Source organism: Podarcis tiliguerta (assembly GCF_965153285.1).
Source record: "Podarcis tiliguerta genome assembly, chromosome: 13".
In the NCBI taxonomy this organism is placed as follows: Eukaryota; Metazoa; Chordata; class Lepidosauria; order Squamata; family Lacertidae; genus Podarcis; species Podarcis tiliguerta.
The window spans coordinates 32,134,909-32,161,516 of NC_139546.1; the positions used below are offsets into that span (position 1 = coordinate 32,134,909).

At 40.5% G+C, this 26,608-nt stretch overlaps 1 protein-coding gene across 1 annotated transcript; it reads left to right on the forward strand.

Moving 5' to 3' along the window:
* Positions 1-12,674: 12,674 nt before the first annotated feature.
* Positions 12,675-24,096, forward strand: LOC310663465 (vomeronasal type-2 receptor 26-like). Its single transcript, XM_083411303.1, has 6 exons — positions 12,675-13,077; positions 15,847-16,138; positions 18,194-19,054; positions 20,872-21,099; positions 21,807-21,933; positions 22,715-24,096. The coding sequence occupies exons 1-6, from the start codon at positions 12,860-12,862 to the stop codon at positions 23,623-23,625; spliced, it is 2,637 nt and encodes an 878-aa protein (XP_083267429.1). The 5' UTR covers positions 12,675-12,859; the 3' UTR covers positions 23,626-24,096.
* The last annotated feature ends 2,512 nt before the right edge of the window (positions 24,097-26,608 follow it).

Genomic DNA, 26,608 nt, shown 5'->3' on the forward strand with positions numbered 1-26,608 from the left:
TTATTATTATGTTGTACACAGCCTTGGTAGTTTATGGTTTTGTATGTGGCATGTTATGTAAAAAACTTTATGTGGGGAAAACATTTATAAATATATTGCAGATCAAGCACACAAGTCCAGCTTTCAAATCATCATAAAAGACAGGGGTATTCAAATTCTTCCATGTTTTTACTTAATGAACTGTTTCATGTGAAGGTCCTGGGCTATCCAGATGATAAGACCCCATCTTGGCCTTGCTGAGTTAATACGAAGGAAAGGAAAGCAATATATTTGGCACCAGTTTGGCTGCAGGAATTGCCAGAAGGAAATGTCTTCCTTTCCCCAAATGTAATGTAGCCTGAGCTGAACAGCCAGAAACAGTTCATTAAGTAAAAACATGGAAGAATTTGAATACCCCTGTCTTTTATGATGATTTGAAAGCTGGACATGTGTGTTTGATCTGCAATATATTTGTAAATGTTTTCCCCACATAAAGTTCTTTACACAACTCCCCCTTGCTGAAAACTTGAATTACAAAATTGAATCAGTATTTCCCTAAAGGCAGGCAGCACTTGTCACTGGATCTGCCTGCAGGTCTCAGTGGCTTTGTGACATCAGCACCCTTTTTGTTGGTCACCTGTGCAGCTGTTTAGCCACTGCAAATACTGCAGTTCTGCTTTTGAACTGGAACCAACCTCAGCTCCCATGTAAGTATACTCTTGGCAACTAGGAGGGAATAGCATTGCAGATCATTCAGGAGTACAAGTGGGAGCCAGTGGTGGGAGAGAGAAATGTCACGTAATACAATTCACACCAAGTAGAAGCATAAGGCACGGAACTGTTTTTGATTGACAATCCTGTGCTTTTAATTGTTTCAAATTAGTTTATGATGCAACATGTGCATGCTATTAAGCATTTTCATATAAATATAGTTACAGGTAGTAGGGTTTATTGGGAACCCTGCAAGACAAAAAACCTATGAGCACATTTGTATTGCAGAAGCACAGCAAGAATATTAGGCAATAAAACCTATTTCAGAGAACTGAATGGGGCTGGGAATCCATGTGGACATATTGGGCTGCTTTAGTGCTAGCAAATAATGCAATACCTAGAAGAAGATATGTGCAGTCAGTCCCTGTTTGCCTCTCTCAACCCCCCCCCCCCCAACATCAGCACTGTGATATTATATGTCAAAGTGTCTCAACTGGGAGAGGGGATTTTACCCTCCCTTTCCAATAATTTAAAAAGAGGTGATTTGCTCCCTTCCCTTCTTTGTAGGGACAGGAGGGAACAGGGACACATAAGCAAGTAATTGCTGTGATATGTGGTGATGTACAAACAGTGGGTGGGGAATGAGTTCATGTCTCTTTGCACAGACCACAACACTCAATGTTGTTTTTTCAAGGAGGCCTGCATTGTCATCAAGCTTCTATAATTTGTTTTATTGTTCCAGATTGCAGCCTAATATTTCTGGCGTCCCCCTTCTTTGTCATTCATTCCAAACATAATCATCAATTTCTTCCAAGCTAATCATGAGTGAAAACTTTTGTTCAGCTGTGAAAAACATGTTTTCTTCAGAATTCCATAGGGAATCCTCATATCTGAATGTCTGATTTCCTTCTTCTTCAGTTATCGGAAGCATTGCAATATTAATCTCTGGTGGAGTTTCAGTGGCCACGAGTAAAATAAACTTCAATGCTTAAGAAGAATGTTATAAATATGCCTGGTACTATTTAGAGATAAGAGTAGGAACTGGAATAAGGCCAGGATCTAAAGGTTTATTCTCTGATACTTTTGCATTACATGATTCAAGATTTAGATCTGTGAACAAACTACCATTAGAGGAATCTCTAAGCATAGACACTCTGAGTTTAGAAAATCTGCATGTAGAGGGGGAAGTTGCCCTTCTACTGAAGAAGATGGTTGTTTTAGTGGTCTTGTTCATAGTATTCTTTTCTCAGATGCTATGCAAAGCTCATACTGTGAAATGTAAGGTTCGTGATCCACATTATCCACAACACATGTACCATCAGCCAGGAGACTTTATCATTGGTGGCATTGCAACTTACGGTGTTTTCATGAATGATTTATTATCTTTCACTGAAGATCCCCCACCAGGATTGCTTGATAGCTTTGTGTAAGGACGGGAAAATTTGCTTATATTTTTATTCTTGTGTTTTGTACCTGGCAAGACAAGGTCTAACAGTTTATTCTGAAAACAATGGGCGATGATGATTTCTTATCCACCCTTCCCCATAAGGTCCCAGGGCAGGTCACAATAATCCAAAACCACATTCTTAAAAAGCAACTAAAACAGATCATGATCATGAGTGAAAGTAGAAGGAAATAAACACTTATTTTCTGCACAGGAGAAAGTCAGGGTGAAATGTATTTAAGCCTTTATATTTTATTTCACTTCTACATTTTCTTTCTCCTCATTTCAGTTATTTCTTCTACTGATTCTGTGTTGCTCAGAGGTCGTCTGTGGTTTCTCTTAAGGCTCTGAATTCTTGCAATATTTGTTTCTTTGTACAATATTGGCCATACATAGGACACACATTTTAACATTATGGGAATCATTCCAACCACAAGTTTCACAACCACCTTCATATATTCCTGATTCCTGGTCTTAAAACATATCCTCTTTTGCTGGCTATATACATTTCCTTTTCTGGTATAATTCTGTTTCCCCAAAAATGTCTTCGTAAGATAGTAGGTGATAGAGACATATAATGTAAAATGAGAATTTGGAATACATGTATGTGTGTATTAATATTTGAATGTTTCTGGCTCCTATTAGTAAACTCAAATTTATATTCTCACTCATATTAGCATACATTCCCTATGTACCAATCAGTTGTGTTCTTAAGCTGAGCTCTGAAAATGTTTGGCTGTGTGTCTGCTGAGTTCAGCCTTGTAGCCATTTGAAGGATACTCGTCAGCTCTCTGAGTTGAAGAACCTTCATTCTTCAAGTGACACTGGAAAACAGATGAGCTTAATTTCTCCAGATAGATACAGCATATGCCTTAGTCTGTGCCTGGTTCATTTTGCATAGGCACCACAAGCACACCCATCAATTTGGACTGTTAGCAGCTGCAGTAAGAATAAATCACCAGAACATAAAACAATGTCCTGTTGATTGTTAAATTGCTTTTATTTGATTTATTTTATTTTAATATCGTTATTATATCATTCCCACTCTGAGATTGCTCTTGGTAATGAAGGGGGGGGGGAATGCAAATGGAACTTCAAATGCTATGTCAATCTGTGGCACAGCCTCATATATAACTTTGTCCTAGATAAAACCATCCCCTCTGGAGGCAGAACCTATAAGTTCCCTCTCATGGATCCTTGTTCAGGTGGATAGGTATAAAAGGTCTCCATTGCTAATCTTTAACTACTAGCTGCCTGGGATAGAAGTTCTATGGTGAATAATATAATGAAGAAGGTGCAGGACACAGCGGAATTAGCTTTAATTTTTGATGCAGAATGCAACTATTTTTATAGTGTAGTGACAAAGAATTACCAGCACATCTTGGCCTTGGCGTATGCAGTAAAGGAGATAAATGAAAACCCTCAGATACTACCGAATGTCACTTTGGGCTTCCACATCTATGACAGCTATTTCAATTCTAAGAAGACCTATCATGCCACAATGCTACTTATGTCCACACCAGAGAGGTTTGTTCCCAACTACATATGTGGCATCCAAAGTAATCTAACAGCAGTGATCGGGGGACTGGACTACCGAATTTCTGGTCTTGTGGCAGATATCCTGCATATATATAAGGTTCCACAGGTAGGGATTATGTGCCTATATGGATGTGCAGATGATGGGATTTAATCCTTTTAAATGCCCCTCAGATCATTGAATTTCAAATAATATGATGGGTGAGATACATACGCATTATAGCATGTCTACAAAAAAGTAACATTTATGTGTTTATTGATGTTCAAATAATTTTTATCCATTTATCTCCCTTTTATGAATGGGAGCTTATTCCATAAGGCCAATGGTATCCTAACACAATTAAAATAATGGTAAAGACCCCTCCTCCTCCTCCTTCTTCTTCTTCTTCTTCTTCTTCTTCTTCTTCTTCTTCTTCGTCTTCTTTATTGAATTTATATACTGCCCTAAACCAAGGGGTCTCATATAAAACGTATTTAAAAAGTTCATATTAAAATATCAGTACAATCAAACATGTTTTGTGTGTGTGTGTGTGTGTGTGTGTGTGCATGCATACACATGGATGCACATATATGTTTATTTTATTTGTGGCTTAGGTCATTGTAACTATAACATATTTCCTGGGTTATATCCAATGCTAGTCATAGTCAGAGTAAAGTAACTGAAATCAATGGTTCTAAGCTGATTTCAACATGGCTTATGAATGGTTATCACACCTTCTCCATTTTAAATTCACTATTATTCTTTTAGAAAATATAGAAAATAATATAATATAGAAAATGAATCAAATGCTTTAATTGGTGCATAATTTAGTTAATGCATAAGTGTAAAGCTACGTGATTGAAAAAGCAGAGTCTCTGTGCAATGTCAATATGAATATCCCATTCAGTGTTTGAAGCCCTTTACATTCTTAATCTATGGGCATAAAACACTGAAAGAGTAGGAAGGTGGACTTTAAGACTTATATAGCCATTGTACTTAATATAGACGTTCATTGTATAGGTAAATCGCAATGTATGTCTGACTTTAGCTCAATCACCTTTAGGCACTTGGACAATAGACACACACACAATTAAAAAGGGAGTAGGAAGGGGATAGGGTTCTGGGGAAAATGACTTTGGCACTGCCACCTGCCACAGACCCCAATGTGTTTTAACTATGCACATTTTTGGCTTTATGCGCATGACCCATTATGTAACCTGCGTGTAAGATAAATAAAATAAAACAAAGGTACATAAGGAGAGTCTTGCTAGATCAGACCATGGACCTCTCTCACACACAGAAGAGCACAAGCATGACTGCAATACCTTGTGTTATAGGAGATCTAGTATACCTGGAAGAAGTATTTCTTTACTGATCTTCTAATTCAAAACGTAATGTGAGAAGCCATTTGAATATCCTATCTTCTGAGTTTATACCACACATCATCAAACAACGAAGGAAGCTCTAGATATGACCCAAACTGAAATTTGGTTGATTTTAAAGTGTACATCGTTACACCCATACACATCTAATCTTTCTTGAAAATCTTTTGCCTCTGACTGCTAAGGTCAAATATCGGTGACAGAGAGGAAGTTTGGAGAGAAACAGTCTCCACTGATGTTTCTACCCCCAATATAAACCAACTTGACAACCTTAGCATAAAAATGAAGCACCCCATCTTTAACATATTCCCATGTCTGTTGCAAACAGTGTATCTTAATGCATTTTGTAATCTGAGTTCTTCAATACACTGTTTAAACGTGACTACTAGTGTCACCCTTCTCAAATTTCCCCTTAGCTTCTCTATGGCTCTGCTCCAGAGATGGAAGATAAAACCACAGGAGCTTCCTTCTACAAAATGACCCCTGAGGAAACCCTTCAGTACACAGGGATTCTTTCTTTATTACTGCATTTCAGGTGGACGTGGATTGGAATCGCTGCAATGGATAATGATAATGGAGAAAGGTTTCTGCAAATTGCAGTTCCACTGTTTTCCCAGAATGGTATATGTTTTGCCTCCATTGAAAGAGTTCCTATGAAAATTACGTACACTGAACTTAATGACGTGCTAACATGGGGAGCAAAACTACGTGACAAACTCATGGATAGTAAAACCAATGTAGTAGTGTTCTATGGAGATTGTAATTCCGTGGTACATTTAAGATGGCTCCCATATTTATCGGAACAGAAAAATGCAACAAATTTACTAAGTGGTAAAGTGTGGATTATGACAGCCCAGATGGAACTCACATCATTTCTCTATCAAAGAGACTGGGACACAGAAATAATCCATGGTTCTCTCGCCTTCACAATTCACAGCCGTGAACTACCAGAATTCAAACCATATATTGAGAGCAAAAATCCTTCTAGCACAGAAGGTGATGGTTTTATCAGAGACTTCTGGCAGCAGGCCTTTGCCTGTGTATTCCCAAACACTGAGGCAGATGGGAATATTTGCACAGGGGAAGAGAATATTGACAGTCTTCCGGCACCATTTTTTGAAACAAGCATAACTGGCCACAGCTACAACATCTACAATGCTGTCCATGCTGTGGCCCATGCTTTACATGCCATGACCTCATACAAAGTCAAATACAGCAAAATAGCACAGGAGGGACGACTGAAGCCTCAGAAACAACAGGTGTGGCAGGTACTGTCCTCCTGAATATGCTCCTATGGCAATGTATAATATTTTAGGTATTGAAATAGGGCCTACCCAGTATAGTAATTTGTCTCCCAAACTCTTCTTGTGTACACATTTACTTTCTCCCTCATCTCCAAACACTCAAGAAACTCCTCTCTTTTCACCCCTTACGTGATTCCCTTGTTGAAACTCTGTCCTCCAGCCACTCCCCATACTGCCCCTACCCCATACCTTCCTTCAGTCTTTTAATGTATTAGTTCAGGGGTCAGCAAACTTTTTCAGCAGGGGGCCGGTCCACTGTCCCTCAGACCTTGTAGGGGGCTGGACTATACTTTTTTGGGGGAAATTAACAGATTCCTATGACCCAGAGATGCATATTAAATAAAAGCACACATTTGACTCATGTAAAAACATGCTGAATCCCAGACCGTCCATGGCCTGGATTGAGAAGGCGATGTCAGCTGTGGGTTATAAGTCAAATCAGAACCCTTCCTTGAGACCCGTGGATTGTAAATAGCAATCTGTAGCTGGGATGGCAGCCGCACTTTCTTTAGTTCCCATTCCTCTTCCTGCCTTTGGACCTACCGTTTCAGCCAACCACTTTAAAATCTTTCTGGGTTCTTCTTCCCAGTGCATTCTCTTTAGTTAACATGCTGAGAAATCAAATCCTAAGTTTAAGCTCACTGGTTATGTCATCAATCATCCCCTATTCAAAACTGTTCAGGAAACGTTTAGTCTGCTGCCGTTAGACCTTCGTCTGAAAATCCCAAACTCTTTCCTTTTCCATCTAGCTTCATCATTTTTTGAGACGTGTTTCATTTAACAACAGTGCTGGTGACAAAATTGCCTTTGATCATAATGGGAAGTTACTAGCTGGATTTGATTTTATCAACTGGATTGTTTCCTCAAACCAAACCTTTCACAGGGTGCAAGTGGGAAGTGTGGATCCAGAGGCTGTTCCAGACAAAGCCTTCACCATCAATGAAGATGCCATAACCTGGAACAACTGGTTTAACCAAGTATGATCCATTTTGGGGGGCAGTTTTGGGAATGTCCCATTGTTGAATGAGCCCTGATTCTCTGCATGGGTGTGTAAAGTAAATGTCATGGTGAACGCAAGTAAGAATGTTCTTGACTCAAAGTGCAACATTGTATGAATTGATGAATTCTTGGAGTTACAAAACATTCTGTTCTTGATATTCTGCTGTTTCTTTCAATAACTGAAATATAGATTTTTCTAAGGATTAAAAATAATAATTTTACAAGTTGTGTGTCGCATCAGCCCCATTCAACTTGGCCAGTGGGTAGGGAAGATAGGAGCTGTTCCCCAACAACTCTTGGAGTGTGGCACTTTGGATACCTCTGGTGCAGAAGACCTTCTAGGACTTAAAATGAAGAATGCCTTATAATCACCAAGTCGACTTTGGGCAACAAAGTTTTAATATATAGATAGATAATGGAGTACTATCTTCATTCTTTTAACAAATGCCAGAAACGTTGACTCCATTCATACATGGCTACACAGTCTCTTCTGTAGTTCACAGTGTATAGACAGGTGGAAAGCCCCCAGAAGTGCAAGCATTTGAAGCTGTTTCTCCTCCTCCTCCTCCTCCTCCTTCTTCCTCCTCCTCCTCATTCTCCTCCTTCTTCTTCTTCCTCCTCCTCCTTCTCTATGAATTAGGCACGGCCACTTTCTGTATGTTGTGAGAGTTGCCACCCTGGTTCAAGCAAGAAAGTGAAGGAGGGAGGGCCATTTTGCTGCTATGATTGCATACCTTGTCCAGAAGGGAAGATTTCAGACCAAGAGGGTAAGATATATATGTAGATAGATGTTAGATAGATAGATAGATAGATATAGATGATAGATAGAGATATATAGATAATGGATTGATAGATGATACATAGATTAGATGATAGATAGATGATAGATTAGGCTTCATATGCCATGACCCAAGGTTCTTTGGGGGACTGTATGCTTTAAAATTATGCTGTGGGTGTGAAAGCCATCCTTAGATGGGACAAAAGTAAAAAGAAAAGAAAAGAGAGAAATTATTAATGGTATTGATGTTTTCAGTGATGAGCTCACAAGTTCATGGCCATAGACCTCTCCTCATGTGTAAAGACCAGTTGTGGGTTTAAGCTCATGCAGGGAGCCCCAACATATACAGAAAGTTCCTTGCTGAAGACAATATGATCGTATTGAAGAGGGAAAGAGATGGTTTCACAGTGTTAAAATGGAAAAAAGAGAATACACTGTGACGTCACTTGGGTCTTCCTTTGAACACTGCTTTGATGCTACTGCTGATGCAGGGAATTGTGACTTCACCTTGCTGCTTTACATCTAACACGTTCTAAATAATATTTGAAAATTTTTCCAAAGAATTTATTCTATAATTTACATAAACAAATTTTACCAGTACGAAAGAAATCATCTATTCGTATGATTTATAGTCCATGGTATGTTTATGAGTTCCTGAGTTCTTCACCAACTAGTCATATGGGAAGGCTGGACATGCCTTCAAAATTATGCAGAGAGCCTCCACACTTATAGAAAGCTCCCTGCTGCAGATGGTATGATCAGTACAGTAGTGGTGATGGTTGGGTCATGCAGGACTAAACTGACCACAACAAAACTCCTTTTCAGCAGTTTTGCCCTCTATATGTGAGCAGAGTAAGGTGTGAAGAGGTCTTGTTTCTTTCTGTTTCAGATATGAATGACTGCATTAAATGCACAGATGAGAAGTACCCAAGTAAGAATCAGGATACATGCATTCCCAAGATTGTAACCTTCTTGTCTTATGAGGAACCTTTGGGGCTCAGTTTAGGCTGCATTGCTCTTTCCTTTTCTTTGATCACAGCTCTGGTGCTGGGGACATTTATGAAGCACCATGGCACTCCCATCATTGTTGCCAACAACAGGGACCTCACCTACACTCTCCTCGTCTCCCTCCTGCTCTGCTTCCTTTCTGCATTGCTATTCATTGGTCAGCCTCAGAAGCTGACGTGTCTCCTCCAACAAGCTGTTTTTGGCATCATCTTCTCAGTGGCTGTTTCTTGTGTGCTGGCCAAAACTGTCACAGTGGTATTGGCTTTCATGGCCACCAAACCAGGTTCCAGAATGAGAAAGTGGGTGAGGAAAAGTCTGAGCAACTCTATTGTTCTTTTTTGTTCCCTTATGCAGGCAGGAATCTCTACCACATGGTTGGCAATTTCTCCCCCCTTCCCAGATGTGGACATGCACTCTGTGACTGAAGAAGTTGTCCTGGAATGTAATGCAGGCTCTGTAACCATGTTTTACAGTGTCCTGGGCTACATGGGCTTCCTGGCAATTGCCAGCTTCACTGTGGCTTTCTTTGCCAGGAAACTACCTGATAGTTTCAATGAAGCCAAGTTCATCACTTTCAGCATGTTAGTCTTCTGCAGTGTGTGGCTATCCTTCATTCCAGCTTATATAAGCTCTAAGGGCAAATACATGGTTGCTGTGGAGATCTTCGCTATCTTAGCCTCCAGTGGTGGTCTTCTGGGTTGCATCTATCTTCCAAAATGCTATCTTATTGTGTTGAGGCCTGAGCTGAATAACAGGGAACATCTAATAAGGAGAAAATTGTGAAGATTCTGATGAAGGGGAAAGTGGTGTCCATTGAGCTTTCAGCAGCTCTTCTTGAAATTCAGAAGCCCTTATATAGAGTTTGGAATTCTGTGATCACCATAGATGGACAAATCTGTCATTTCCAGTTGTTTAACCTTCCCATTTTTTGAAGAACAGCCATTCATATATATATATGTTACTGGAACATATATATATATATGTTCCAGTAACAAGAAGCCGAAAGCACCAGCCTGAAGATGACGAGTGAGACCTCGTCGAAACGTCGCCTAGACACCCCAACTTTTACACGGGAAGACACCCGAGGACACCAAAACCTGCATTCCTGTACCCGTGAAAATCTACGAAAGCAAATATATATATATATATATATAACCCATGTCATTCTTTCTAAATGCAATATTTAGAAAATGAAGCAGTAGACTGCAATGTGTAAATGTGGGATATAAGTTCCTTTTCACCCCACCACTGTTCTACCAAATTTATAGAAACCGATTTCCGCCCACCCCGCCCCGCCCCCGCCACCATATATTTTAACTTGAATGAATGAATCTTTATTTTTGTCAGCCATCAGCCATAGCAATAAAACAACAATAAAACAACTTGAATGAATGAATTTTTATTTGTGTCAGCCATCAGCCATAGCAATAAAACAACAATGCGATATGCAAAAAATAGAAATACAAATAGAAAGTTGATTATATAAAATACATTTTAGGGTTTTGAATCAATAGTCAAGTAGCGGATCTTATTCTAATTGCCCCAGCTAAAAACCTTGCAACCTTTTCTGTCACCTGCTCATCATATTCTGCCAAGAGAAAGGATAGTGTGGCAGTGGCTGGGCAACCCGCAATGGACAATCAAGAGGGGTAATAACCTCATTCCTCAAGTCTTTATAAAGAGTGCAAGCCAGAAGGATATGTGTCACTGATTCAGTAACTGCCATCTCCACAGGGACATAAGCGTTTTTCGTGTGGAAACTGTTGAAATTGTCCCTCAAGTACAGCCGAGGGCAATACATTCAATCCTGTGAGAGTAAAAGTGCATCTATGTTTTACAGTTGCTAGGTTATGTAGATAGGGTGCCAGAGAATCAAATGGGAAGGTGGAAAATAGTCATACCATGGGCAAAATTTCCATATTGTGGCCAAGTTTTTCTGGTGCTCGATATCATTTAGGCACAGACAAATTAGACTGTTTGCTTTACTAAAACCCAAAGTGAGTAGCTGTTGTGGTGATAAGCCTCAAGAGTGAAGTTTTTGATAGACAATTTTAGACCAGGCACTCTTGTGACAATCTTGCAGCACTAGGGATATTAGACCAGAGGTATTTGAGTTTAGGCAAAGCCAATAGTTAAGTGTCCTGTGCCAGATCTGTAATTCTACCAAGGGAAGATTAGCCTCTAGGTGTAATGATGTGTTTGGGACATAGGGTGGTACTTGATACTGAAAATCTTATTTTAATCCACCAGTACCTGTGGTAATTTAAGTGTGGTTCCAAAAGAGCATAGACACCTCTTTTTGAAAGTGAATTAATCAAATATTTATTTCAATTTTACAAAACAATTATTTAAAAATGGATGGTTATGTTTAATGAAAAGGATACAATGTAAAAACAACAACTCTCAATTCAGTTATTATAATTCAGAATGTTTAATAGGCTGCTGTTTCTTTAACAAAAAGGGGGATGGCTTTGACAGTCTCATTCCCCACCATTCAGATCAATAGCCAATTACACTGACTCAACTCCATTTAACACCGTGTTCACTAGGTCCTGATAACAGCACTTGCAAGTCTTCTCATAAAAAAAAAAACTTAATTTAAATATTAATTCTAATAAACATCATTTTGTATCCAGTTTTTACTAATATACTCATGGGGGGGGGGAATCCCCCATTTTTTGGGGGTTTTTTGTTAACATATGTATTTTTAAACAGCTTTCGGTTTATTCTGTACAACAAAGTGTTTTCTGAAGGGTTTCTTCCTGCAGGCTTCTTCTTCTGGAGGCTGATTTCTCGAAACCCTTTTTGATTCCCTGTATTCTAGATGTTCTTAACTCTTCTTTTTTCATGTTTTCAAAAATTGTTTAACTGAAGGCCTTACTAAAACCTTAAGTAAAAGCATGGGCTGTTGGTGGTTGGGAGGCATTTGTCTGATACCTTGCTATTTTCCTAATACCTAAATGCCATAGTATTCTACACAGTATAAGGAGTAGCTTAGTATAGTTAAACATCAATAAAAGAGCTGTTCAACTGAGGAAGCAAGGGTAAAAACAAGCTAACATCCAGCGGGTGGCAGCAGTGAAATTTGGAAGGCAGGGTTCTGTTGCCTCCATTCCCTCTGAGAGTACAGGCTGCATCCCAACTCCTGGTGTTGTGGAAAGTCCATTTTAATTATGCTTACAGCTTACAATGGAAGAGCAATGACTGGGTAGTGCTAGGAACAACCCATGTGGCTCATCAATCCATGTAATTCTGAAAAGAAGACTACTCCTATCATGAAAGAAGTTAATTTTGTCTCTAGCTCCAGAGCACAACATTATTTCTGGTGCCATTTTTTTTCTTGTATAGTATTCCAAACACATTTTCAGATGTGAGACAAACATAATTTATTTAACAATTCCATTAGGAACCCCAAGAGTGGAACCCATTATTACCTCCCTCTTTAATTACTATCAAATGTCCAACTCTCCGTGGAATTCATGGGCCACAAACAAGATTAACAGCAAACACTGTTAAGCAAAGGCAACCAAGACTGTTATAAATATACCCAGCACCATGTGGGGCAGGGGAAAGGGACTGGGAGCAGAAACAGTCCTCCAGTGAGATCGCTAATAGTTTCTATTAGTCACTCCAAGGCTCAAATAAGAAGGCTGTTAGTCATCAAGACACTATATATAGTGTGGTAAAATAAAATAGCAGAATTTCTGTGTAAAAAATAAAATAAGCCTTGCAGCGAGGATGGTGGTTTTAGTGGTCTTCCTGCTGGCACTGCTTCCTCACAAGTTATGGAAATCTCATGCTATGAAATGTAGGGTTTGTGGTCCACGTCACCCACAACACATGTACCATCAGTCAGGAGACCTCATCATTGGTGGCATTGCAACTCATGGTAGCTTTTTCGACAGTTCAATAGCTTTCACTGAAGAGCCTCCACCAGCATTGCTTGAAGATTTCTTGTAAGCACTTATTCTTTATTTGTTTTAATCTCTTTGTATTTTGTCACTGAAATGAGCAGTGGTAGAACTACAGTCTATAAACAGTGGCTTCTTGTCTTAGATGTATAAAAAGGTAATACATTAATAGAATGCTGAAGTGGAACCCCCCCACCCCCCCGGGAGGATACATTTAACCCTTCAAAAGCTACTTTATTTCTCTTCACTATACCTTTCATTGGCTGTGTTACCAAAATTCTGCTGTGATTTCTTTGTTCCATCATATCTCTCACTTCTTTCTATACTCACACTTTTGTTCTGCTATCTTAGCATAGGGCATATTAGACTCATGTTATCAAGAAACCCTACTTTAAAGTGTATCCCTTAGTGTTTGATGCTCAGAAACATCATTCTGCACATGATTGTGCAGTGCAAGGGTTTATGGAAGCATGGCAGAAGTAGTGAACAATAACACTAGATAGTCTCATGAACAGAAGGTGTAAGTGTAACAAAAGGGGAAGGGTAGCAGAGCCTATTTAATGTTGGTTCAAGGAAAAAAGTAGAAAGAGGGAGGATTTCCTTTGATGCCAAGAGCCAAGTTTGAGGCAAGTACTATTTGGTGAGAGAACCTCATAAGAGATTTTAATTCACAAAATAGGCAGCAAAGAAAAGATTGGAAATATAGGCTTTAAATTGTTTAAGATACACCTTTCCAAGGGAGTTCCAAAATTGCCCTTTATAAAAGTTCCTTCCAAAGATTCCCTCTTCCCCAGCATAGGAAAAGACCACAAGTGGAAAGTTGTTTTTTTTTTTAAAAAAATGCTTACTTAACAAACTCTCCACAGGTCAAATTAATGTGCTGTTGCATATATGAGTCAGAAATGCTGCACAGGGAGTAAAACGTGGCTTTATTACCAAATGATCAAGGTTCATAAATTATTGGTATAAGAACATGAAAATGGCTGGTGAGAGCTGTGTGGCTGAGCTGGAGCAAGCAGCTCAGATGGCCTTGCATGTTGAATTCTCAGGTAGACTTGGGGGAGGAACAAAGGCTTGATTACCTATTTCCTCCTCAGGCAAGGGGAAGTGACAAAGTTACTTACCCCCAAGGTAAGGGGAAGTGAGTCACATGTTAGCTAGGAGAACAATAATCGGTTACTTATCAACTAGTTAAAGTTCAGAGATGGTTCTTCCTGCTTCTCTAAAGTTTCCGTGGAATCTTCCAGTTAAACCCTTTCACCATTACACAGGTATTCCCATTTTCAGTGTTAATTAAACCAATTTTACTTAAAAAGGGCTTCATCTATTGTTAGGCTCTCTGCTTTCTCTCCTAGCAGTCCCAATGGGCAGCAGCTACCACTGCTCCTGGGGAACAGAAACAAACCACAGCTTGCTTTTGTATATGCAGGCTGGGCACAAAATCACAATTTGTCATCTCTCTATAGCCACAAGATGCACTCTTGGATCACCATAAGCAACCTTTACCTTCATACCTTCCATCTTCTCTGAAATGGGGAAATAACTGGAATTCAGCATTTCTTTCTCTGTCTTTTGTTTCCTTTATCTCTTCTCTTGGCTCTCTGTCCTACCCCTTGTGCTGTTGAAACACTGACTCATTTTGAGTTTGTTCCATTGTATTCAGGACTCCTGACAGATCCCTAGTACCACCCCATTTTCTTATGTGGAATCAGAAATCTTTCTCTCTCTTTCCCATAGCTGTAATTGATTCAATGGCTTACAGCATTTCTAAAAACATCAAGCATTAAAAACCTTCCAATACAGGGCTGCCTTCAGATGTTTTCTAACAGTCCAATAGTTGTTTATTTTCTTGATATCTGAAGGGAGGGTGTTCCACAGGGCGGGTGCCAATACCAAGAAAGCCCTCTGCCTGGTTCACTGTAACCTCACTTCTTGCAGTGAGGGAAGCAGCAGAAGACCCTCAGAGGAGGACTTCAGTCTCCACGCTGAACGATGGGGGTGAAGATGCCATTTGGGGCTTTAAAGGGCAGCAACAACACTTTGAATTGTGTGCAGAAACGTACTAGGAGCCAGTGAAGATCCTTTAGGACTGGTGTTATATGCACTAGCAGAGGACGAGGGGGGCAGGGGGAGCGCACCGCCTCCTGCAGCGCGATCCTAATGGGGTTCCACCATGTCTGCTCCCCCACCCACGCTGGGCGCCCCGCTGCCAAAACACATGCCACACCCCTTTGGGCGGCGCACCACACCCCCGGGGCGCACGCCAGCCCTGCCCCCACCTACTCTCTGCCCCCGGTGCTGGAGCATGAAGCTCTGCCACTGGTTATATGGTCCCGGTGGCCACTCCCAGTCACCAGTCTAGCTGTCACATTCTGGATTAGTTGTAGTTTCTGAGTCAACTTCAAAAGTGGCCCCATGTAGAGCACATTGCAGTAGTTCAAGCAGGAGACAACCAGGGCATGCAACACTCTGGTGAGAGAGTCTGCGGGCAGGTAGAGGCTCAGCCTATGTACCAGATGGAGCTGGTAGACAGCTGACCTGGACATAGAATTGACCTGCACTTCCATGGACAGCTGTGAGTCCAAAATGACTCCAAGGCTGTGCACTTGGTTACCCCTCCCCCTGTCCTCCAAAAACAGAACTTCTGTCTTGATATGATTCAACCTCAATCTGTTAGCTGCCATCCATCTGCCAACCGCCACAAAACGGTAGCAAAATAATAATAATGCTGAGGAAGATGCAGAATATAGCGGGTTTATTATTATTATATTTAGATGTGGAATAGTTTGATACAGAATGCAACTTTCATTCTAGTGCAGTGCCAAAGAATTACCAACACATTCTGGCCCTGGAATTTGCAGTGAATGAGATAAATGAAGACCCTCTGATTCTGCCCAATATCACCTTAGGCTTCAACATCTATGACAGCTATTTCAAGGCAAAGCAGACCTACTATTCCACAATGCTACTTTTATCTACATTGGAGAGATTTGTTCCAAACTACAAATGTGACATCCAGAATAAGCTGACTGCAGTGATTGGAGGACTAGACTCCAAAATCTCTATTGCAATGGCAAATATCCTCGATATCTATAAGATTCCACAAGTAGGTAAGGCACACATGCTCATTTGCATGTGGGAACAGTGCAGAATTATTATCTATCTATATCTATCTATCTATCATCTATCTATCTATCTATCTATCTATCTATCTATCTATCATCTATATCTATCATCTATCTATCTATCTATCTATCATCTATCTATCTATCTATCTATCATCATCTATCTATCATCTATCTATCTATCATCTATCTGTCAGGAGTTCAGCCTACACTCGAGTAGGACTCTGGCAGAGACACATGCTTGACTGGCATGTTCTCTCCCTCCTGGTATTTCTTTCGGGAGCTTCAAAAGCTTTCTTCAGCCCAAACACCACAGCGACCGATGCCAACCAACACTGGCACACTTAGGGATCCGCAGAGTTTGCGCAACTTGCGTGACAGACCTCAGCAACTCAGTATTTTGGCTAATCTACTTTATTTATATATAAACACACAGAGAGCACTGCAACATGGCTCCCTCTCTAGCATCAGACAGCAAAAAGGAAAAAGGACAATAGTCCCACTTCACGGAACACAGTAACACAAACATCCTGCCTCCGTCACATCCCACTCTGTGGAGTCAAAACATACACTGTCATGTGAAAGACAGCAATCCCATGACTGCAATCATGGAGCAGGAATTGTAACACTATCATCTATCTATCTATATCAGATATGTATATAATGCTTAATGTTTGGATATTTAATTGATGTACATAAATAATAATTAGAATTAGAACTCATCATAGAACCAAAAGCATTGCTTTTTCATGCTTTTGAATGTTTTGTGGACTAAACAAGATTTCAATGTCCAAAGGAAGCACATCAGGGACAGAGCAAGAAGGGAGGTCCACTACCCAAGTGTTGGGGAAATATTGGGGTTCAAAGCCAATGCCTTTGGCTGGCTGGAACAGTCAACAGAATCCAGACACCAATTTTTCATAAAATGGGACATTTGTTTAGGCAATAAGACATATGTGGATACAATTGTGCAAGGTCTCCTGTTTGTAGGCATTGTACACCATAATACATTGCAGTAAACTCTGGGTTGGACCACCCATGTACACATACATATTTGTTTCTTTTTTAAAATATTTGTTTCTGACTGCTTGTGAAAGAGCATGAGTTCTGAGGAAAGAAGTTCTTTCCCCAACCATAAAAGGAATTTGGTTAGACTATATTGTATCATGGTCAGCCCTGTATCTTTAGCATGGGATAATAACCACTAACTTTATGAGGTTGACATACACTTTGTGTCTTAATGTCAGGGCTGGAGAACCTTTTTCAGCCAAAGGGCCTTATCTTCTTGTAGGCAACATTCTGAGGGCCACATGGTGGTGATGGGCTGGGAAAGAATAAGAAGTCGGTGGGGCAATGAATATAAAATTTAACTTTGTGTTGTAGGCTAGGTTCGAGACAAACTCACATACCCTTCTCTATTCTCCATTCAGGAAGATAAGAGGCATAATGATGGATTAAGGACTCACTGTAGCTTGGCAAAAACACTCATTGTAAGAAGCAGGACCAGTGACAGGTGCATATGCGCCACTGAGGTGCAAAGATCCACCCAGCGCCCCCATACTAACTTTTATGGAGTTTTTGGCAGGAGGGGGAAGCCAAAGTTGTTGACTTTTGTAAAGGAGGAACTCGCTCATCTGTAACAACGATGCAGCGGGGGGAAACTGCTTTTCTTTCCTGACTCGTCAAGAATATTTGACACTATGGAGTAACAGAGCGACAGAGGCAGGGGGCGGGGATTTTTGTTCCATTGCTTTTAACTGCCAAGCGATCGAGAGGGACAGGTACGTAGTAGATATATATTTGGCGCTCCCCAGAATTCGGTGCCCAGGTACCCCTTGCACCCCCGGGTAAAGACAGCCCTATACTGGTATGGCCTGGGGAGAGTTCTGAGGAACAGATAAAGAGGCCTAGAAAGCTGCATTTGGTCTCTAGGCCTGAGGTTCCAGACCACAGATTTAATTGACCACTACACATGAAACTAAAGCTTAGAAATTACTATACTTATCTCTCCTTCTTAAATCTTTGTCTCTGTTCAGCTTGTGTATGGTTCTGCTCCAGTGATGAACGATAAAGCCCCAGGACTTTCTTTCTTCCAGATGACCCCTAAGGAAACCCTTCAGTATTCAGGGATACTCTCTCTATTACTGCATTTCAGTTGGATATGGATTGGGGTCATTGTTATAGACACAGACAATGGAGAGAGATTTCTGCAAATAGCAGTTTCACTGTTCTCCCAGAATGGTATTTGTTTTGCCTTCATAGAAGTACTCCCCTTTTCAATTTCCTTCACTGAATTTGATGATAAGTTAGAACATGGGTCAAAAATACACGCTAAAGCCATGTACAGCAAAGCCAATGTAATAGTGTTTTATGGAGAATCTAATGCTATGATGTATCTGAGATGGTTTCCATATCTGTCAAAAGAGGAACATGAAACAAATATATCAAGAGGGAAAGTGTGGATACTGACAGCCCAGATGGAGCTCACTTCATTGGCCTTTCAAAAGAATTGGGATACAGATATAATCTTTGGTGCTCTCTCTTTCACAATTCACACCACTGACCTACCAGCGTTCAAGCCATTTGTTGAGAGCATCAGTCCTTCCAGGACAAAAGCAGACAGTTTTATCAGAGACTTCTGGCAGCAGGCTTTTGGCTGTGTATTCCCAAATTCTGTTTTGGAGAGGGGAGATGGATACATTTGTACTGGCGATGAGAAACTGCAGAACCTTCCTGGAACGTTTTTTGAAGTGAGCATGACTGGTCACAGTTACAACATCTACAATGCTGTCTATGCTGTGGCCCATGCTTTGCATGCTATGGCCTTGTCTAGAGTGAAACACAGTGCAATCGGGGATGGAAGGGTTTTGAAGCTTCAGAATCTCCAGATGTGGCAGGTAGGGGCATGAACATCATCATATAACTTTGCATGGTATCTTAGATCTTACGAAAGGCCCCCAAACAGTGTAGAAACCTATTCCTCATATTCTTCCTGTGCTCACATTATCATCACTCTTTCTCTCCAAATCATATTAAAGCTATAGAAAAGTAAAAGTATAGGGCGTTTATAAACATGTGCAATTTATGAAGCACAAATACTTGGGGAGGTTTTTGGAGCTGCAAATGGAATAACAACTTTGCTGCAGAGCATGGCAATCCAAATGACATTCTGTAACTAGGCTAGGAGTAACCTTTCTGTAGCCGTGAGAAAAAGCTGTAAAAATTTATAGCGTAACATGACTTTCTCAAATAGTTGGTGTTGGCTGCTATCAAATTATTATAATTTATTATTTATTAAATTTGTATACTTTCCTGTGCCTGTAGATCTCAGGGCAGTTCACAACATAAAATTAAAGGTAAAGGTAAAGGTACCCCTGCCCGTACGGGCCAGTCTTGACAGACTCTAGGGTTGTGCGCCCATCTCACTCAAAGAGGCCGGGGGCCAGCGCTGTCCGAAGACACTTCCGGGTCACGTGGCCAGCGTGACAACGCTGCTCTGGCGAGCCAGAGCTGCACACGGAAACGCCATTTACCTTCCCGCTAGAAGCGGTCCCTATTTATCTACTTGCACCCAAGAGTGCTTTCGAACTGCTAGGTTGGCAGACGCTGGGACCGAACAACAGGAGCGCACCCCGCCGCGGGGATTCGAACCGCCGACCTTTCGATCGGCAAGCCCTAGGTGCTGAGGCTTTAACCCACAGCGCCACCCACGTCCCAACATAAAATTTCAATATATATATAAAAAAACGTTAAATACATCCCCACATAAAAGATTTAAAAAGGCATTGGGTGTCAATCAGCCAAAGGTCTGGTGGAAGAGGAATGTTTTTGCCTGGCATCTAAAGGTATATAAGCCAAACCTCCCTGGCAAGAGCATTTCAAAAACAGGGAACCACTGCAGCAAAGGCCCATTCTCATGTTGCCATCTTCTGGACCTCTCGTGGAGGAGGAACACAAAGAAGGGCCTCAGATGATGTTCTCAGGGTTCATATGGGTCGCAGGTGGTGCTGTGGTCTAAGCCACTGAGAATCTTGGGCTTGCCAATCAGAAGGTTGGTGGTTCGAATTCCCACAATGGAGTGAGCTCCTGTTGCTCTGTCCCAGCTTTTGCCAACCTAGCAGTTTGCAAGCACCCCAAAAAGTGCAAGTAGATAAATAGGTACCGCTCCAGCGGGAAGGTAAACAGCGTTTCCGTGCTCTGCTCTGGTTCGTCAGAAGCAGCATAGTCATGCTGGCCACATGACCCAGAAAGCTGCCTGTTTACAAACCCCGGCTCCCTTGGCCTAAAAGCGAGATGAGTGCCACAGCCTCATAGTTGCCTTTGATTGGACTTAACCATCCAGAGGTCCTTTACGTTTACCTTTTTACCTATGGAGAGAAGGGGTTGTTGAGGTATTGCAATCCTGAGAAATTAAACAGACTTTGAATTGGACCTGGAAACTAATTGGCAGCCAGTACAGTCAGGCCAGGATTGGGGTAATATGCGCAAACTGTCTTGCTCCACTGAGCAACCTGGCCACTGATTTCTGCACTAGCTGAAATTTCTGAACCATCTTCAGACTGTCTTTCCTCTTTGTGGTCTCTAAATTTACAGCATGCTCAGCCTACATTCATGTAATTTTGTGGATTCAAATAGCGATTCCTCAATTAGACCTTAATTTGCAAAATCCATCTCTAGACTTTCTAAAATTATTGCCTTTTCCTTTGCAATCCAGCTCCATCAATTTTTGAGAAGTGTCTCGTTTAACAACAGTGCTGGGAACAGGATATCTTTTGATCATAATTTGGAATTATTAGCAGAATTTGATGTTATCAATTGGATAGTTTCCTCAAATCAAACCTTTCACAGAGTGAAAATTGGGACTGTGGATCCTGACAGACCTTCAGACCGAATGCTGACCATAAATGAAGATGCCATCACATGGCACAAGTGGTTTAATCAGGTAGGATCTGACTGTTGGCAGCTTTGGAAATCTCCCATTTTTGAATAGTACTGCCTCTCTGTGTGGAAGTGCAAAGCAAATTTCTGTGAACAATTGCGATCTCTCTTTTAACAATTATGTTAGAAACTAGCCTTCTGTACTGCACAATAAATTTAAGCAAATTGGGTATCACCCAATCAGTTTTCCAAAATCTGTAAAATATCCGAGAAGTGAATGTGGATAAAAATAACAGAGTTGTTGTTGTTGTTGTTGTTGTTGTTGTTGTTGTTGTTGTTATTAAAAAATGTTATCGAAAACAATGAACTTGTAAAGGAAAAAATAATGTGATGCATTGGAGTATATTGAATATGTTAAACGGAAGGTTCTTAATCCTATTTGTAAAATAGATTGTGTTTTAAATAAATATAATTTGAATTCTGAAATACTGTTCAAGGGGCAGACAGGGGTAATTTATGCTTATGTTTACATGTATACCTTAATCAATATTACTTTTGTTATACAGTTTGGCATGAAAAATAAACAGCAACAAAATAAACAAATAATGTGTTATAAATATAGGCATAATACTACAAAATATACAAGCTTTGAATTGCAACTTGTAAGATCAGACCGATTCATACATGAATGAAATGCCTTCTTGCTATAGAGAGTCTTGTGGGGGGGGAACTAAATATGGTTAATAATTTCAAACTATGTATTCTCATTAGGCACAGCCTCTTTCTGTCTGTACAGAGAGTTGCCATCCTGGTTTTAGGAAGAAAGGGAGGGAGTCGGAGGCATCTTGCTGCTATGACTGCATCCCTTGCCCAGAAGGAGAGATTTCCAACCAGGAAGGTATGAAATATATTATTAAGGTTTATCAAAAGAAGGGGTGTCATTCAGAGGAGTATGCTTATAACCGTGAATGCTTCAAGGTTACTTTTTTGTTCTTTGAGTGATAGGTTTTGTTAAATGGTTTGGTGAATTGGATCTAAGAAGAAGCTGCTGCTTAGGGAGAATCTGGTCCATGTGGTATCATTTGGACCTGGTGATAGTAAAGAAATTAATTCAATTAAAATTGCAATGCATTTTTACTAGTGCTGCTCTGCCGATATCTAACTAAAGAAAGCACCATTCAAAGATGTTATTGAGGTACACCTCAAAATCGGGATTCTCAAATTAGTGTTGCTCCTTGGCTATAAACTACAAATTGCCTGGTTTTTGTTATGTTATGTTTTGTTTTTAAAAAGAAAAGCCCATAAACAGAGAAATTTGCAGCTATATTTTGCTTTAGCAGCTATCATTCATGTTTTGTGAACGGCACTGCAACAGGCTTTTACTTCAGTCTTTCTTTAAACTGTTCTTGGATTCTGCAGGGGACGAACAAAAGTTCCCCCTTTAATGATCATGGGTCTTCTGCCACATTTAGGTTGGCACTGTAATCTCAAACTGCTTAAAAAATCATTGTTTTTAGTACTAACAATGCTGCTTAATATCACTGAGGCTCTAAACCACATTTGAGAGTACCAGCACTGAACATATATGAATTTGACTGCATGAAAGAAATATTTTTATGCACCGTGTTGAAATGTTATGGCGTATTTGTAAAATAAAGATCTTGGCTTTTCTATTTCAGACATGAATGACTGCATTAAATGTGCTGATGAAAAGTATCCAAGCAAAAGTCAGGATTTATGTATTCCTAAATCTGTAACCTATTTGTCATATGGTGGACTGTTAGGACTTGGCTTAACTTGTTTTGCTCTAGCCTTTTCTTTCACCACTGCTCTGGTGCTAGGAATATTTATAAAACACCATGACACTCCCATCGTCAAAGCCAACAACCAGAACCTCACCTATACTCTCCTAATCTCTCTCCTGCTCTGCTTCCTTTGTGCACTGCTATTCATTGGGAAACCACAGAAGATTATGTGTCTCCTCCGACAAACTGCTTTTAGCATCATCTTTTCCGTGGCTGTTTCTTGTGTGTTGGCCAAAACTACCACAGTGGTCCTGGCTTTCATAGCCACCAAACCTGGATCTAGGATAAGGAAATGGGTAGGGAAGAGGCTGGCCAACTCCATTGTGCTTTTCTGCTCTATTATTCAAACTGGTATCTGTGCTCTGTGGTTGGCAACCTCTCCCCCCTTCCCAGAAGTGGACATGTACTCAGTGAGTAAAGAAGTTGTATTGGAATGTAATGAAGGGTCTGTGGCCATGTTTTACAGTGTACTGGGCTACATGGGCTTCCTGTCAATTGCCAGCTTCACTGTGGCCTTTTTTGCCAGGAAGTTACCCGACAGTTTCAATGAAGCCAAGTTCATCACTTTCAGCATGCTGGTGTTTTGCAGTGTTTGGTTATCCTTTGTTCCAGCTTATATGAGCTCTAAGGGCAAATATATGGTTGCTGTGGAGATCTTCGCTATCTTAGCCTCCAGTGCTGGATTGCTAGGCTGCATCTTTTTTCCAAAATGTTACATTATTCTGTTGAGGCCTGAGCTGAACAACAAGGAACATCTAATGAAGAGGAAAGGCAGAATGATTTGAATATAGATTAAAATATAACACAGAAGCTGCTATTTTTGTGTGCCTCTTATACATTGTGTCTACACTGCAGAATATTTCTAAGCGGGTTTTTCCTAAAATGTGACCTAGACAAATATTCACTCAAATCCCATCAATTTCCTCCAATTAAAAAATTCCAATGGAAAAGTGGATGGTACCCTAAATGGATACCATCTACCGAGTAAAGTACATTACATCAACTTATATTCACTTACATACTATGCCCACCAAACCTTGTGGAAGGCTGGAAATGCCAAAAAGGAAAAGCTAATCATACGAGGCAAATAACCACTACATCTCCTGCAGCCACATCACTAGTATAAACAAAAAACTACCCTGTTAAGGGGATTAAGTGTTTGGGAAGAAAAAGGCTGTGATGAACCCCAAATTATAATATTATATTTATTTGATCTTACCAAAATACCAGATGTTAGAAGTGTATTTTTATACTGTAAACCACTCTGTGATAGTCTGATGAAGGTATATAAATTTAATAAATATATAAAAGTAAGATTCACTCATTTTCTGTGTTTTCAAATTCAACCATTTTGCAAAATAATTTGTGAAATAAGTGTGTACAGGAGAATGAAAGCTATCCAAATGTTAAATTATTAGACCTTTAACAGTCAGGCAGTGTTCACATGTTCCATGTTGACAATATGAGGACAGGTGGGGAGGATTATAGCCATTTGCATCTGTAATCAATAAAGTTGCGGCCTATTTGAACCAAATTATAAGTTGCTGTCTTGGGAGCGACAGGGTCACGGGGCCTTGGCATGCAATTCTTAATACCCTAAGTCAGTACAAGATATGTGGAAATAAATCCCTTTTGTCAAAATGTATCAATTGTAGAAGGATAGCTTCAGTGGTTTCCCTGCAATGGGATGAAGTGTATGAAAAAAATAAAATAAGGATTCACCACCTACAGCCATCCCTGCATTTGGAAAGCTTGACTTCAATTGTTCGTGCTGTGGTGGCCTCCTGTCTCATCTACTGCAATGTGCTTATGTGGGACCTGCCTTGAGGATGGTCCAGAGACCTCAACTATTACAGAATGCATCTGCTAGGCTGGTAAATGGGAAGCCTGATGGGAAGCATGGGATAATGTGTCACTGGTCCTGAAAGCAGTGCATTGGCAGCCAATGAACTATTGGGCTTAATTCATGGCGTTAGTACTAGCATATGAAGTCCTAAATGGCCTGGGATCTAAGTACTTAAAAATGTGCCTACCCCAGTATCAACCATTTTGCACTCTACAATCAGAAGGTACAGCAATGGTTGGCATTGACCCATGATAGTCTTTTCAATGGGGGTACCCCATCTGTGGAATACCCTCCTTGATGGAGGTATTTCCTACTTCTCTCATGTTGAATTTCAAGAGGGGGGGAGATCCTGTTTAATCTTTCCAAATCACATTGATTCAGCCTGGCATTTGTGATTCCTGTGAATCCTGTGTTATACCCTTACTTCATGCATATATTATAAAGAATGGATACAAGATGAAACCAACTGTTCAAACATGAGCAGACCTTGTGGCTAGGAGTGGAAACACAATATCCCCGACTCCTGCATCTCAGAGTCAATTCAGTTGGATGCCATGGTCTGTGGTATCAAAAGTTCTTGAGTGAATTGGGAGAATAACAGGGTTACACTTTCTAATAACTAAGAAGGGAAATGTTTAAGCATGTATGTAACATACCAATCCTCTCTACCAAAGCACTGTGTCCACATCCAGAGGCTTCATTATCTGAAAAATGATCCCCCACAAAATGATTAGATGTTGCTCCGGATATCTACACAGGACTTGAATCAAGAGTGGTTCAGTATGAACAAGAGCAGCTTTACCCACAAAATGCCTTGCCAATTTGTCAGAGCAGGCTCCTGAGTTTTTGTTTTAATCACTGTAAAGATCCAGACACTCAAAGGAGAAGTATCAGTCCAGTTACTTTGTAGTGAGTGCAGCCTCCCTCCCACCCCAAGGTCTCAGTGTTTTGCTGACAATGCTGGGAGCAATCATGTGGGATGCACTAGAAGTTTCCCAGGATGTGCTGGTCGGAGGTCGGAGGGCAATCTGACCATAAGGCTGCCATACGTCCAGATTTTCCTGGACATTACTGGAATTTCAAAGGTGGAAATGACGTTCAGGAGGATTTCCAGGAAGCAGAGGTCTGTCCTGGATCTTCAGCAAGCTCAACAATTTTGGGGTGTCCTGGCTTTTACTTTTTGAAATATGGGAGCCCTCCTTGACCAGGACTCTTAATAGTTGCTACAGGGCCTGGTTACTGACCCCACATTTTTTCTTTTCCCTTTCCAGCCGTCACCACCTTTTTGAAGCCAGTTGACACACTGGAATTTTTTTTAAAGTTCTGTGGGCACCATTCACTAAATGGCTGACATGGTATATCACAAAATGGCCATATTGGGGACATCATATAATACAAAATAGCCATTGTGGGGAGGGGGAGAATAATGGCTTCAATGTAGGAGAGGCTGAGCTAATGCCAACAGGAAACATTGTTGTGGTTGTGGTGGTTGTTTTGAAAATAGTGTCATCGTCTTTCTCATTTCAAACTTTTTTGCCCCTTCCTTTCCTAACTGAAAGAGAAAATCTGTGTCAAAAAAGAACTTTCCAGAGTATGAGACAAACAACTTTGTTCATTTGCACAGGGACTTTCCAATTTTAACTCAACAATTACATTTAATTTAACAATTGACTTCTCAATTAAAGGACAGTAATTAGTTCTGATTGTCATCCAAACCTCTGTGGAATTTGCATGGCCATTACCAAAACAAAGAGCAAAGACTGTGCAGGATGTCATAAATATACCCAATACAATTCAGAGCTGGGGAGAAGGACTGGGAACAGGGGGAGGTTCACAGCTCTGATCTTGGATATTCCACGCTTCAGGCTTATCAGGAAAATGTAAAACGTTTAACCACAGAAGCTGTAGTTATTGTGTATAAA

Bases quoted from the DNA above. Each gene is read 5' to 3' on its own strand.
- LOC310663465 (XM_083411303.1), top strand. From the start codon at position 12,860: ATGGTGGTTTTAGTGGTCTTCCTGCTGGCACTGCTTCCTCACAAGTTA. The intron at 21,100-21,806 runs GTAGGATCTGAC...TATTCTCATTAG, and splicing joins GGCACAAGTGGTTTAATCAG to GCACAGCCTCTTTCTGTCTG. The intron at 21,934-22,714 runs GTATGAAATATA...TTTCTATTTCAG, and splicing joins AGAGATTTCCAACCAGGAAG to ACATGAATGACTGCATTAAA.